The sequence below is a fragment of the Ruditapes philippinarum genome, unplaced genomic scaffold (assembly GCF_026571515.1).
Source record: "Ruditapes philippinarum isolate M1 unplaced genomic scaffold, ASM2657151v2 ctg61_1_1_1_1, whole genome shotgun sequence".
Lineage (NCBI taxonomy): Eukaryota > Metazoa > Mollusca > Bivalvia > Venerida > Veneridae > Ruditapes > Ruditapes philippinarum.
In genome coordinates, this window is record NW_026861844.1 from 22,113 (window position 1) to 37,824 (window position 15,712).

General features: G+C 33.1%; 1 protein-coding gene and 3 non-coding genes across 5 annotated transcripts in view; 3 read left to right on the plus strand and 1 right to left on the minus strand.

The window, feature by feature from the left end:
* LOC132717068 (nuclear receptor-binding protein-like) overlaps nt 1-12,924 on the minus strand; it is a gene marked incomplete at its 3' end in the record, with an annotated part of 34,970 nt that extends 22,046 nt beyond the window's left edge. The window contains 6 exon segments of one of the 2 annotated variants that reach the window (XM_060700461.1): nt 2,504-2,598; nt 3,360-3,400; nt 3,666-3,755; nt 6,107-6,208; nt 9,200-9,334; nt 12,676-12,924. In XM_060700461.1, coding sequence (XP_060556444.1) covers nt 2,504-2,598; nt 3,360-3,400; nt 3,666-3,755; nt 6,107-6,208; nt 9,200-9,334; nt 12,676-12,798 — 586 coding nt within the window. 2 annotated transcript variants of the gene reach the window in all.
* A 228-nt stretch (nt 12,925-13,152) lies between these two features.
* On the plus strand, nt 13,153-13,259 carry Trnal-caa (transfer RNA leucine (anticodon CAA)). Its single transcript has 2 exons — nt 13,153-13,190; nt 13,214-13,259. It is a non-coding gene; the product is annotated as a tRNA-Leu (tRNA).
* A 1,113-nt stretch (nt 13,260-14,372) lies between these two features.
* On the plus strand, nt 14,373-14,479 carry Trnal-caa (transfer RNA leucine (anticodon CAA)). Its single transcript has 2 exons — nt 14,373-14,410; nt 14,434-14,479. It is a non-coding gene; the product is annotated as a tRNA-Leu (tRNA).
* A 1,126-nt stretch (nt 14,480-15,605) lies between these two features.
* On the plus strand, nt 15,606-15,712 carry Trnal-caa (transfer RNA leucine (anticodon CAA)). The gene is made up of 2 exons: nt 15,606-15,643; nt 15,667-15,712. It is a non-coding gene; the product is annotated as a tRNA-Leu (tRNA).

The window sequence follows — 15,712 nt, forward strand, 5'->3', positions numbered from 1 at the left end:
GGTAAAAAATGACCACAATTTTATAGCTAATCTAATACTTATTACAAGTATATAAAATAAGAATGGAACTTGAAATTTGACATATAAAAATATATTTCTCCCACATATAAAGTAAAGTGTTAAGCATAAGGCATACAACACAACTACGAGGGTTGTCCAAAACATTTGTGCACTGCAGTTATTGTCGTGAGAGTCATTGATAGAAACACATGAATTATATATCACTTGAAGGGGAGATCTGTCTCAAATAAGAAAACAAAAGAAAAAAACGTGTAACCGACATGTCATGAAAACGAATCGTCATACAGTTACCTTGGTAACGTAATACCGGCGCACAACAAAAAATTGGGTTAGTTCATTACTTTGATGCATCAGGGTATTCTCTAAACACTACATATAAACGTTAAAATTCAGGGAAAAGTGTGTGTACTTATTCCTAACGTCACTAGAAAATTTGACATCATTTGCCCTATTGTAACGGTCGTAAACAAACATTTGTGTGTGATCGTCAATACTGTAATTACGTGAAAATGCCAGTCCCTAAACGTCTGGAAATACGGACGATCATTTAATTTTGTGCAAATATTGGTAAAACACCAACATATACCTACAAAGAACTTAAAAGGGCAAGCGGGACAAGTTTAGTGTCAAGTGGTTTAGTGGTGTATTGGTTTTTAAATGGCACAAACGCTTTGTAGAATGGCGAGAGTCGGTAGACGATGACAACCGGTCAGACAGACGTCCGTCCGTAATGCCGGCAAATGTGACGAGGGTTGTCCAATATATTCATGCACCGGTGGAATAGGTTACATGTACGTTGCATAAAAACAATAAAAACTACAAAACAATACTTTGCATCAATCATTCCTCTATTGACAGTAAAACAAATTATAACATAAAAAGCAAATGCCACTTTACAAGCAACAAACAATTAATACAATTACAGTAATGAACTAACCCAACTTTTGTCGTGCGCCGGTATTACGTTACTAAGGTAACTTAATGGCCATTCTTTTACACGACACACCAGTTACTCGGCTTTTTCTTTTATTTTCTTATTTGAGACAGATCTCCCCTTCAAGTGATATATAATTCATGTGTTTATATTAATAACTCTCACGACAATAACTGCAGTGCACAAACTTTTTGGACAACCCTCGTATATGTTTTACATAAGGTGAATTCACTTGTTAATATTTCACATAATATCAAGAAAACATGGCAGAAAACTACCAGTCACTAACAAATTGGAGTTAAAGCAGCACGTCTCCAGATTTGTGTTTATTTTTATGAAATTTGAAATTTGCTCTTTATAAAGTAAAAGCTTTGTCAAGTGTACAAACAAGGTCATTTAACCTTATGATCTGTTTAAAGGAGATGAAAGAACAAGGATGGACGCGGGGCATGCTACAGAAATGTCAGGAGACAGGCAGAAACTGAGGACCTCAGTCACAGCAATTTTGGCTTCCAGCACGAAGAGGACTAAGTAAGTAGTAAGGCACAAATTATCCACAGACATTCTATAACTTGTAAAAATATTCCGAAAAAAAAAAATAGCTTAGTCTTACTCAGTTGCAGTGTAGATTTTTGGTGATGATTTTGTCTGTTTTTCTAGATTTTAATTCCGATTTTAACACATTTTTGGTTATACCTCAGCGGTCATTCCACCTAACTGGATAACTAACCAGTAATTACCAATTTCTCCAAAAGTGACATACTACTAATCCTGCATGATTTCTGAATCAGCCATGAGAATTAAATGATGATTAGACTCAATGTCAGAGATCTTCATGGAAGAATAACAGCTCATCAAAGGATCAAACTAGCGACCACTAGATTACTTATCCAATGCTCTTATCTAAATGCCCTATTGAGCTATGGACACACTTTTGGTGATGAAAATAACAAATTCTGACATATATTGCAAAGGACATTCAATTTTGCACCTAGATTGTGATTATCTACACTTCTTACACTATATATATATTTTTTCTTCTTCTCAAATTTGATGTTTTGAAGATTTATTTTTACTCATCTGGAGACAAACTGCTTCAAAATCCAATCACAATTACATAAATTGTGAACTTTAAAAAAAAGTATTGAATCAATACTTTTTTTTAAGTTCTACCTATACTGTACAGTGACTATAATTATGCAAGAATTTTAGCAAATAAAACTATAATGAACTTAAAACTGCATAAATAAAAAGCAAATTATCTGACTGCATAGGGTATCTCAGTCAATTAATTTTTTGTATTAATTTATGTTTTTGTAGACCAATGCCTTAATGTGCAGCTGTTGTGTCTGCCTTTTAAAGGTAATTGTTAGAATTGTCTGAGCAAAGGGTAAATTTTGTACTGTACTGCGACAGTTATGGCCTTCCATAGTCACACATCAAGGCAGTGATATATATATTATTGTAATATATGAGCAAAATCTGGCATATAACATGAGCATAAGGCACTGATTAATCAATTAATAGTTTGTTCAAGCCAAATCATACCTGATCCAATCTTTATGAGACCATTATGCTGTATAAATATTGTATCACAGGTCAGATTGCCGTGTATCACAGGCGGCTTACACGAATGTAGGTAACTAAAATAGAAGAAAATGACATGTAAAAAGAGGTCAATAGTTGTCCTCGTCACATAATATCATAGTACTACAAACCCACAATAAGAACGTTTTACAGTCTAAAACAATAATTTTTCATTGACCCACATATATAAAATTAATATTCAGTATGAGTTTACACTATGTTAAAATAATACATATCAGGTGATAATCTATGCACAGCTGTGTCTTAACTTTCACAAAGTCAGAAAAACACCAAAGGTTTATGCTAAAAGAAGATAGTTAACAGGTGTTAGATGCCCTTCTTGAATCTGTTCTGGAAAGATAGAAAGACCCAAGGTGCACCTCCATCAATCATTTATGCTAATAGAAGAAACATCTTTAGAACCACTGACTGTCTATAACATAAACATGATAGCATTCTTGTGAGGAAAGTAAATAGAAAAATAGTTGACCCAACCATGCAAGATGGTAGACATTATTCTAGTTAATGATCCATTCCACTCTCAAACAGGCAGTGAGCCATGATCCATATCAAAAGCCTCTGGACTAGCCACCAAATGTACATGTTTATATATATATTTAATTAAAGCAGGCTGTCTGAGGACAACAAAACTATTGTACAGCAAATTATTGATGATAGATCACATTAAATGTCCTTTTTAAGAATGCTAGAAAGACTTTGATAGTCAGAGTTACTACAGACTACAAATTAATGAATTCAAAGACTTTAAAATGATACAACATGTTCAGCTCTAAATATAAAAAAAAACATCCCTGACCTTAGAGCAGAAAGAATTTGGGTGCTCCATCTTTTCCAAGCCTGAAAAAAATAACAAAGCATTCATTTTTTTCCCATTTTTACATGCATGGGTAATGATTAACAACAAAACTCCTTCATTTATTATTTAAAGCACAAATCTTGTCTCAGAATATATAACAGTTCAGTGTTTAGATGCTTTAACTATTTTTAACTATCTTTTAATTGTAAAATATCTTAAAATTTGTGACACAATAATATCAGCAAACCAATGAATATCTTTATAGTTACGAATATTTTTTCAATATTGCACATTCCAGATACTTACCTTTAACTGGAATGTTTTGTTGTTTTTCTTTGTTTTCTTCAGAAATTGTTTGAGAGATCCAGAGGACATATACTCTGTTATAAATATAACCTGTAATACCACAAGTAAACAACTGTATACATAAATATATATTATTATATCACTTAAAACACCACATGGAAATTTTGTATGCCTAAACATATATGACATGAAACACCACAAAAAAACTCTTGGATTCAATAAGAGCAATCAGTGATCACATGTGTCGCCTCATGATAGCCAAATGCATGTTGCAGCTACTGTGTAGCAGGAGACACAAAAATCATTAACAGGGCAAAACAGGTTTTTATTCAAGAGCCATAAGGCCATTTTTTTTTTATATTTTGGTTTACTGATTTTTTCCAAAAAAAGGTAGGGTCGGCGGCGGGAAAAAAAAAAAAAAAAAAAGGTTTTCATAACTTTAAATGTGGTGCATACATATACATAGTACTTACCAGAGCAATGAAATTAAATACATCGCCGATTGTCTATTCCAAGGATTGTCTAAATACATAAAAAAAAACCTTTTGCTCACATTGCCATTGTTTAAAAACACACATGAAATCTACACACGATGACTTATGACAAGTGGCAAGCCAGCCCTTCAAAAGAATCTGTCATTCTTTGATGTTTACACACTGCTGTGTAATCTGAATCATCAAAGGTGCCGAAACTCAGCTGACTTGCACTCATTTCTTTATAGATCAGAAGTTAAAAAAAAACTGTCAAAAAAAGATTACACATGTTCAATTTTCATATTGCCCAATGTGAAAATATTTTTATCGGATAATTAGCGGGTCAATTATTGACATAAAAATCTAATAATAGTAAGTGCATTTTTAAATTTTGTTTGTTTGAAAACCTGTATTCAATCTGCTTTTAAAGACTATTTTTTTTTTTGTTAAATCTGAAAATACTGATCTTGTCAATTGCATCAGATATCTCTCGCTCTGTCCTTGAATGTAACTGCTTACGTAATTTTGGCGTGTTTTTTTTTTTAAGTTGTTTTCTTTGACATTTTTACGCATTTGGACACCTAAATTGTATTGATGAAATATGATCAAAGCCTCATTATCATTCTGTGAGAATGGCTTGACCCATTTAACAGACATTCTTTCATAATTATTACCGTGAAAAATTTTCTTGACGTTTCGTTGAAAAGTCGTAAGGTGAGATATATATATCCCGATAGAATATTAACTAACATCTTAACTTTATTAGCGGCGTATTTCAAGACAACACAAAATTTTATTGGGGCAGATTTTTTTTTTTTTTTTTTTTTCATTTTCCCAAAATACGGAGTTGGCGGGTCAGTAAACCGAAATATCAAAAAATAATGGCCTAACTCGCCGGAAAATCCGTGTAATACAGGCAAGTACTTGAGCTACCAATCCATCCTGTAAAGTTTCATTGAAATTGCATTAGTGGTATAAGAGGAGTATTTAAAGGGCCATAACTCTGATAAAAATCATCAACCAGAATGCCAAAGATATGCATAACTAGACTTGGTACTGATCATTCCTGTAAAGTTTGGATAAAATTGCACTTGTAGGTTTTGAGGAGTAGTCCAGACAAGTTTTGGATGGACAGATTGACGGACAGATGACAGAGAAGTGATCCCTGTATGTCGCCACTACTCTGTAGAGGCTGCACAAAAATTAATATAACCCGGAATACTGCAGTGTGACCACTAACATTCATTCTGCTGGCTTAAGGCTAAATTTTATTTCCCTGAGATTGTGACATGGCCAAGTGGTAAACATGCTGAGATTGTTGGCTGCGTGGATTCAAACCTTATAAGGGGAAAGGCGTAACTTTCTTGCACAAAAAACTTTACACGACAGGAACATATTCAACAGTGTTTCAATATGCTTACAGCTTCCAACACAAACTAAAACAAATTTGTATATATCAATACTACTGATGCTTAATTCCAGTACTTTGATATTGAAATCTCTCAAATTAACAAGAGAAAATTAAAACTTTCAACCAGGACAAGTCCTTTATACTAATACAGCAGGACAGAGATTAAATAAATCAGAAACCAATTCTTACTTCAAATTTTTTTCTATGACTATTCTGTTTTCTAAATAAAAATAAATAAGGTTGGTCACTATAGACGACAGAGATCGAAAAATCCACTTGTCTGCTTGTAATTACGAGTAGAATCTAAGAAAATTTGATGCAGGACGAGTAGAAAAATGTTGCCTGTACATTGGATTTACAAGCTACTCGTCCTGCAGGACAGGTGACTCTGAAAATAGTTTTGGATGCCTGCAAATTGTACATGTATTTAACATTTATATGATTACTTAACCTGTGTTTATGTAATAACTAAGAGTTAATATAGTAACATGTATGTAATTTTATGTAATGACTACGAGTTAAATATAGTAACAACTAACAAGTATGTAATTACTTACCCTAGGTTTATCACCACTAGTATCTGTCCAGTACTTGTGGAATTTCACAATATTTGGATGGTCAAGTTGTATCAGGTTGTCAAACACTTGACGAATTTTCTCCTAAATGTAAAAAAACATGTTTATCATGTTGCATTAGGCTTAATACAATGTAGGTAGGTTAAATATATTTTTAATTTTAAATGATTTTCGCTGTTCATCAATTATATTACTACACATTTTTTTCTTGTCAAATATCGAACTTATAGCCTTTGTCAATTCAGAGAGACAGATTTTTTAAGTTTTTACTATATACATGTAAAGAAAACCCATGACCCCTCGGGCAGGGCTAATTTTGACAATAGGGGCAAAATTTGAACATCTTTGGTAGAGGACCTATAGGTGATATACCGAATATCAAAGCTCTAAAGTCTAAGTCTTGTACTTTAGTACAAGAAGATTTTTCAAATTTTTACTGTTTTTATTTTTTTTATTATGGTATGATGGATTTCATAGATCATGTATATATTGAATTACTATAACTATATTTATTAATTATTATATTATTATTATAATTATTATGATATTCGTTTTTAGTTTGGAGTATAAGATAAGTTTCTTGTTGGCAGTTTTTGTTTCCATAATAATTACCCCTAAAAAATGATTTAAATTAATTTGGCAATACATTTTTCTTGGTCAGAGCAATTTTCATGGGTAGGTCAGAGGAGTGGAAATAACAATATCTACCAGGGTTCTCGGGGACGCCTATTTCGGCGTCCCGGTACGCTTGTTTATTGCAGCTGGACGCAAATATTTCAGAGCAAGGATTCAACGTACGCTCAATTTAGCCTGGGGACGCATCAACATTACCGATTGTTTACAACCACAAATACGTCAGCGCGTGTCAGTCTATAGGTAGGCGGTCCTATGCACATTGACCCGTGAAGCGATTAGCCAATCAGCGATAACACTTTCGATCATTATCACGCAATAGAGATCAGACTAATCCCGTATACACGTGCTGTACATGTAATTTTCAGACATAACACGAGGTGATAATTTAATATCTTTGATCAACAGTTGATTGGAAATTAGCAAATTTTACCGACAAAAGGATAAAAATATCGACTATTTACGCAGCAAGTTTAAAGACTGTTTTCTCAAATTACAAATGAGTGTAATTTTGAATTGTATTGTCGAAATTTTCGGCATTTTCTAGGCAAAAATATTGCTATAGTTTCATTCTTGCAAAAACGTTATATAAGAATATTAATAAAAATATTATTTAACATATTGTGCCGAAATGCCAGGACAACTAACCAAAATACACATACTCTTTTCTTTGACATTAAGATTCTATCCGAAAATTGATCCCGAACATCGGCGATTTCACGTTCGACGGAATTTCAGAAACCCTAAAATTTCGCAAAAATTTTCAGTTTCCAAGCCAAACATGAGAATGAATTGTTCCTTTATCATTTAATCAGCATTAAATCTCTATATATCGATCTTCAATTCGCCCCTTTTGAAGATATTTGCTAAAATAATTGTCGATCGGATGAATCTCTTACACACTGTGTGAAGCTGTACACGATTTTCCTATTCATTCCGCTACACGCTGCCTATATACATTACGTTTTTTTTTACAAATATAAACTTTTTGTCTTTAGAGTGGACTTATTTAACCAGAGTAAAATTTTATTTGGTGAAAAAGACACACAAAAAAAAAAAAAAAAACAAAACAATAACTAGACCTATCACTGAAGGTGATTAATACCCCCACCAGCAACTTTTTGAAAAATAAGTAGTCTGAAGAAAAATTTCAACACAAACTATCAACTGTGTACAAAGAAATATTTCAATTAATTGTAATCCCAACTGGGGTCTCCAAATAAGCTTGCTTTTCACAAAGTTTGATTACAATATCTCATTCCTAACTCTAGTTATTGTCCGGAAACCATTTTTCTATTTTTAGGAATGGTGACCTTGACCTTGACCCCAGGGGGTCCAGTGCAATACCAACCCAGGTCTTCATATAAGCTTGCTATACACCAAGTTTGATAACAATATCTCATTCCTAACTCTAGTTTTTGTCCGGAAACCATTTTTCTATTTTTAGTAACGGTGACCTTGACCTTGACCCCAGGGGGTCCAAAAACAATACCAACCCAGGTCTTCATATAAGCTTGCTATACACCAAGTTTGATTACAATATCTCATTCCTAACTCAAGTTATTGTCCGGAAACCATTTTTCTATTTTTAGTAACGGTGACCTTGACCTTGACCCCAGGGGGTCCAAATGCAATACCAACCCAGGTCTTCATATAAGCTTGCTATACACCAAGTTTGATAACAATATCTCATTCCTAACTCTAGTTATTGTCCGGAAACCATTTTTCTATTTTTAGTAACGGTGACCTTGACCTTGACCCCAGGGGGTCCAAATACAATACCAACCCAGGTCTTCATATAAGCTTGCTATACACCAAGTTTGATTACAATATCTCATTCCTAACTCAAGTTATTGTCCGGAAACCATTTTTCTATTTTTAGTAACGGTGACCTTGACCCCAGGGGGCCTAAATGCAATACCAACCCAGGTCTTCATATAAGCTTGCTATACGCAAAGTTTGATAACAATATCTCATTCCTAACTCTAGTTATTGTCCGGAAACCATTTTTCTATTTTTAGTAATGGTGACCTTGACCCCAGGGGGTCCAAATGCAATACCAACCGGAGTTTCCACATAAGGTTGCTATATACCAAGTTTGATTACAATACCTCATTCCAAACTCTAGTTATCGTCCGGAAACCATGATGTGGACCGACCGACGGACGGACCGACCAACCGACCGACAAGCTGACTCCTATATACCCCCCCTAAACTTCGTTTGTGGGGGTATAATTATGCTATGTAGTTCAGAGTTTGTTTTGAATAACTATAAACTTTGAAAGTCTCTTGAAGATTCAAAATATCAGCAATGCTATTTTGAGCACTGTAAACATATTTATTGCGACGTGCCTTTGGACTCCAACTTTTTCAGGTTTGGGAGTCCATGGACTCCATGTTTTAAAGTCCTAGTGAGAACCCTGATCTACTATCTAGTCATACCTCCCCTTCTATCTGTTGAGCCTTCCTATTTCTGTTTTCTGAGAAATACACCTCATTCCACACCACTTCCATCCCTTCCTCTGTATCCATAGCAAGGAATGCACTGTCAATGCCTGGAACATCTCTTTGCTCTACCTATAAATTAGAATGTAACAAACAATTAAACATGAAAGTCATTAAGTGGAAAACAGTGTCCTTTTACTATTTAAGTGTAGACAGATATCCTTACATAAAGACCTGACTGTTGAATGAACAGTTTGTAAAAACACATTCTTAGAATTTTTTATGTCAAATGATCAATGTAGCCTGACTTTTTGTCCTTTCGACTAAATCTTAAAAAAAAAACACACATGTGTGCTTACAGTCAGGAACCTCCTAATTTATTTGCTGCTTTATTAAGACATATAATAGAAATATCCTGGATTAGGACCTGCTGTACATTTCAGAAGTGAAACTTTAATAAAACTAACGAAAGAATTACAGAATGAATGGTATACATACTCTTGGTTTAGACCCTGTGTCTTTTTTATTTCAGGATATAGCCATATGACATGCAATTTTACAAACAAAATTTAATGTGTGCATTTTTACTACATTGTTATTTGTGACGGAATAACAATCTAAAACTAAATGTGCATGATGATATATATTAATCTAACACCAATTGGTTGCCTCAATAAAACCAATAAGTTTTAATTGCTATCCAAATATCAGGTGCTCCTATCATGAGGCCTCACAGGAGGAGAAATTATTGGTATGTGAATCACTGAATGTGTATTTTTATCCATAGTAAAAGTATTCTATGAACAATTGAAGATTATATATTCCGGTTTGTTAAATGTTAGAAATACATTATTATGTAATTTTTCTGGCTCATAAATTCACTTGTCGATAAACCAGTACCCAGGTAAAGTCTACTTGTCCACCAGCTGAGCAGAATACATGTCTGTGTCAGATGAATCAGACATTATACACAGGACTTCGGTTAGGGTAATTTTAATTTGAAAATATCTTTCCCTTTTGACTATGACAGACAACTTTTATAGATTACAGTTTTCAATAGCATTTGCATGTAGTATCCATCTTAATCATAAAACTTGTTTTGAACAGTTGAAGACATGAAAGTTACTGACCGAAGCATTGCATAAATTTATTAATTTTTAAGAAAATGCTGTACAACTGGGATATACAATTACACAGAGTTTCAGATAACGTGCGTATCGGCGTATTTTACGCTTCAAAATCAACTAAATACGCTCCATATTTCAAATTTCTTGCGTTCATTTACGCATGCTATAAATTAAATACGCAAAGAATGAAAAATCGAAGCGTATTTTGTGTGTACTTTCATTTTTGAAACAGCTGATTCCGTTTCCGTTTAACAGTTGACTGTGTGTCTTTTTCCCGTTTAAAACCCGAAAAATAACACCAACTATTTTTACATTCTGTAAACCAGTCAAATTATGTCTTTATCACATAGGCGCTTGGTAAAATGTGTTGCTTGATTTCTCTTATAATTGCAAGCGTTTATTTATAAAGACTTACATTATGGCTGCTTAGGAAAATTGACAATTTTTTTATCACGACTGAGTTGCCTGCTAAAACAATAATTATTGTAAACCCAATTGTTGAAGACATTTTAGATAGTGTATAATTATTTAAAGTGAAAAGGGCGCACATAACTGTGAATCGCAATACTTGGAAACACTTGGAAATTGGCAAAAAAAGTTATCCGTGGCTGCAAATTTCAGAAACTGGTATTGAAGTGTGAATGAAATGTTTGACTTGTCATAAATTTAAAGCTGGCATTGTATGGGCTAATGAATGTGCAATAAATATACAGAAATCGGCAATTGACAGGTGATTATTTGTAAGTTATTGTTTATGATTTGTCACCGATTTTTGTTGTAAACAATGTTAAATAAAAATAAGAAAATGGTAAAGGCCTTATGGCTGAAGCCTTAATATCAGAGAATGGTCATTATGGTGTGTTTATTTCAATGTAATAAACCTGTGATGCAGCAAAAAAAGTAAACTCATTTAATTGTACTCTTTAGATTAACGGTTTATCTAAATTTACCCCCACATTCTGAAAAGTGGGGGTAATTACACCCAGCTCCAAAAAATTATCTGGAACTCTGATTACAGCTAGTAGTACAGGACTTGATCATCTCAATAGTTTTTGGTTTTGCCTGGATTCGACACTAGACAAAATATTAGATGTATCAAAGCTAGATTCTGAGATATTTTGTTCCATTTCGAGACGTTTCGGCCCCAAGACGTATCGGCCCCAAACTACCCAAGACGTTTCGGCCCCGGACGTTTCGGCCCTTTACCAAATCGGCCCCAGAATAAGTACTGTATTTTAAACCGATATATTAATAGCATTTCAATAAATAAATGAATCAATTAATATATATATATTTAATCATTTTGTATAAAAACTAGATTATAATAGTAGTAGGGGAAAAGTAATCAATACAAACAGAACAGAACATAAACTTTATTTGAAAAAAATATAATACACAAACAAACAATTATTTACAACAAATATAGACAATATTTTATTAATACAAACAGAACAGAACATAAAATTTATTTGAAAAAATATAATACACAAACATACAATTATTTACAACATATATATAGATAATGTTTTATTAATGCAAACAGAACAGAACATAAACTTTATTTGAAAAAATATAATACACAAACAAAAAATTATTTACAACATATATAGATAATATTTTATTTGAAAGATTAAGAAGCAAGACACAAAACAATACACGAGGCAGACATTAAATTATCATCAACAACTATTTAACAGTGACGAGTTTGATGGATACGAAAATACAAGTACAGAACAGTTAAACAATTTTACTTGAAACAAAACAAATGTGAACAGACACTTTTTATAAATAACATTTTTACAATTTTACAATTAAACAACTTTACTTGAAAACTTGTGTGAAGAGACATTTTTATAAATAACATTTTTACAATAAAATATTGTTTTATAAATTAAGTAACCTGCCCTTTATTGTTTGTTACACCTTTAAAACATTAACGTATATCTAAATGATTCAAAAGATAATAAATAATTATTTAAAGAATTAAAGTGTCATAATTGTTTAATCGTAATTAAATTAATTGTTGTTAATCAATCAAGCAATATACTAAAGTGGGGCCGAAACGTCTCGCGGAAAAGGGCCGAAACGTCCAGGGGCCGATTTTTCGATTGGGGCCGATTTGGTTTGGGGCCGAAACGTCCTGTTTGCATTTTGTTCTAGGTCAGAATCAGGGAGCACAAATTATAACTCAAATAGTTGGACCAAAAGAATATACTAGCGTTCATACCCATTAGTAGACATAATAGGCACGTTCAGTATATATAGTATATTACTGACAGTCTGTATTTAAAAAAAGGCAAAGGGGTATTAAACTGCCAAAAAAAATTATGATTTTCATCAACTAACCTCCTCTCTTCTTTTTTGCCATCTTCCGCACGGGCTTTCTTCCAACACCTCACTTTCTTCGTCGGTATCTTCATCAGCGCTGTCTGGCTTAGCAGGAATGGTTTCCTGATCTGTTTCAGCCATTGTTGAGGTTGTGTGTCTCAATTTTCTGTTAGATATTTCGCTGTAGCAGTTTCTTGTTGACAGATGGGACAGAGTTGACTGTGATTTCAAAAGTAAAATATTCTGTTCGAAAAATGAGATACAATCAAGAAACCAGTCAAGTAAAAATTCATCTCAGTCCTAAAAACGCTCATTACATCAAAAGTTGGAAAAATGTATCAGTTATGAAGACAATAGAACAAATTACTGACACTTTTTATTTGGAAGATATTTTTCATGATGAAAAAAATGAATTTAAAGGAAAAATATTTTCCTTGGGGTTTAATAAAAAAAAGTTCACTATACCCTAATATCTTTATTTTCATTAACTCATATGTCAGGATGGCCGAGTGGTCTAAGGCGCCAGACTCAAGGTGATAAACCTTCATAACGAGTGTTCTGGTCCACGTATGTGGGCGTGGGTTCGAACCCCACTTCTGAAAACCATACTTTGTTATTTTTTTTTAAAAAACTTTTGCTTTTTAAAACGAGTTTAAATCGTTCCTCAATTTTAAAATTTTTTTCTTTTTTTTGTTTTTACCCCAACAGGGTCTTAAAAAACTTTTTGGGTTTGAATATTGAACCCCCTCAAAATTAAAATGAAACTTTTTATATATTTTCCCAACATTTTAAAAAATTAAATATTTTAAAAAATCTAATTATTTTTAAACTGGATAGGGGTTATGAATAACTCAAAACAGTGATGACCTTTTTAAATTAATTTTTCCAACCCATTCATTTTTTCTTTTAAATTTCAAATATTTTTTAAAAAAGTTTTTCCTTTTATTTTTCACTTTCAAATATCGTTTCCAGATTTATGGAAAATTTTTAAAAAAAATTTTAAATTTTTAAAAGATACACTTATATTTAGTTATACAATCAAGATAATAATTAATTGAGGCCTCGGTAGCCGACTCGTATAAGTAGATCACCTGCCCCCCTGTGAACAGTATTTTTTTAAGGGGGGTGGCGAATCATGCGAGCAGTCTTTCCAACTTGATGTTGAAAGGTCGGTGGTTTTGCTCTAGTGCTCACTCATACCTGAAAAAAATACACTGAGAATTACACTATGTCTTCCTCCACCAACACAGATGGAATGTCGCCAAATGGCATTTACAGTGCTGATGTGACTTGAGCTAAACCCAACGAAAAATGATAATAATTGTAATATTGAAATAATTTTTTTTATTTAATACTGTAATGCAGTCTTACAGATATGACATAGACGAGTGGTCTGCAGCCTTAAAAAAAACTCCAAATCGCGATTGATCGACATGATATAATTATGTCAGCATAGATTCAAATGTTACAAATGACCTTTAATGATAGTGTCGATGTGACTTATTCAAATCCCAAATAATAACCAGCAAAATATTATAATGATGAAATACACATTTTGAATTAATACTGTGTTCCCGTCTTACAGATATGAGGATCGACGAATGGTCAGAGGCCTAAAAACCTTCTAAAAACCGAGATCATATATTAATGTCAGCATGCATTTATACTATATGTTACCGTAATTTATTTTACGGTTCAAGTGAATGTAAAGATATGTCAGGATGGCCGAGTGGTCTAAGGCGCCAGACTCAAGGTGATAAACCTTCATAACGAGTGTTCTGGTCCACGTATGTGGGCGTGGGTTCGAATCCCACTTCTGACACATACTTTTGTTATTTATTTTAAAAAAAAACGTTGCTTTACCAAAACGAGATAAATCGTTCCTCAAATGTTACAACTTTTTTCTTTTATTTGATTTTACGCCAACATGTCTTCAAACATTTTGTTTCGAATACTGAACCACCTCAATAATTAAAATGAAACATTCGTTATATATGTTCCAACTATTTTGAAAATTATATCTTAAAATCTAATTACTTTTAATAACTAGGATAGTGTGCTATGAATACACTCAAAACACCAGTGATGACCTTCCTGACTATAATATCTTACAACCATTCATTTCTTCATTTATATTCAAATATCTCTTTAAAAGTGTTCCTTTTATTTCATTCACTTTCAACCATATCGTTTCCAGATTTATCGCGACTTTTATAAAAAATATTAATTTTAAAAGATACACTTATATTTAGTTATACAATCAAGATAATAATTAATTGAGGCCTCGGTAGCCGACTCGTATAAGTAGATCACCTGCCCCCCTGTGAACAGTATTTTTTTAAGGGGGGTGGCGAATCATGCGAGCAGTCTTTCCAACTTGATTTTGAAAGGTCGGTGGTTTTGCTCTAGTGCTCACTCATACCTGAAAAAAATACACTGAGAATTACACTATGTCTTCCTCCACCAACACAGATGGAATGTCGCCAAATGGCATTTACAGTGCTGATGTGACTTGAGCTAAACCCAACGAAAAATGATAATAATTGTAATATTGAAATAATTTTTTTTATTTAATACTGTAATGCAGTCTTACAGATATGACATAGACGAGTGGTCTGCAGCCTTAAAAAAACTCCAAATCGCGATTGATCGACATGATATAATTATGTCAGCATAGATTCAAATGTTACAAATGACCTTTAATGATAGTGTCGATGTGACTTATTCAAATCCCAAATAATAACCAGCAAAATATTATAATGATGAAATACACATTTTGAATTAATACTGTGTTCCCGTCTTACAGATATGAGGATCGACGAATGGTCAGAGGCCTAAAAACCTTCTAAAAACCGAGATCATATATTAATGTCAGCATGCATTTATACTATATGTTACCGTAATTTATTTTACGGTTCAAGTGAATATTGTGTTTACTGTAAAGATATGTCAGGATGGCCGAGTGGTCTAAGGCGCCAGACTCAAGGTGATAAACCTTCATAACGAGTGTTCTGGTCCACGTATGTGGGCGTGGGTTCGAATCCCACTTCTGACA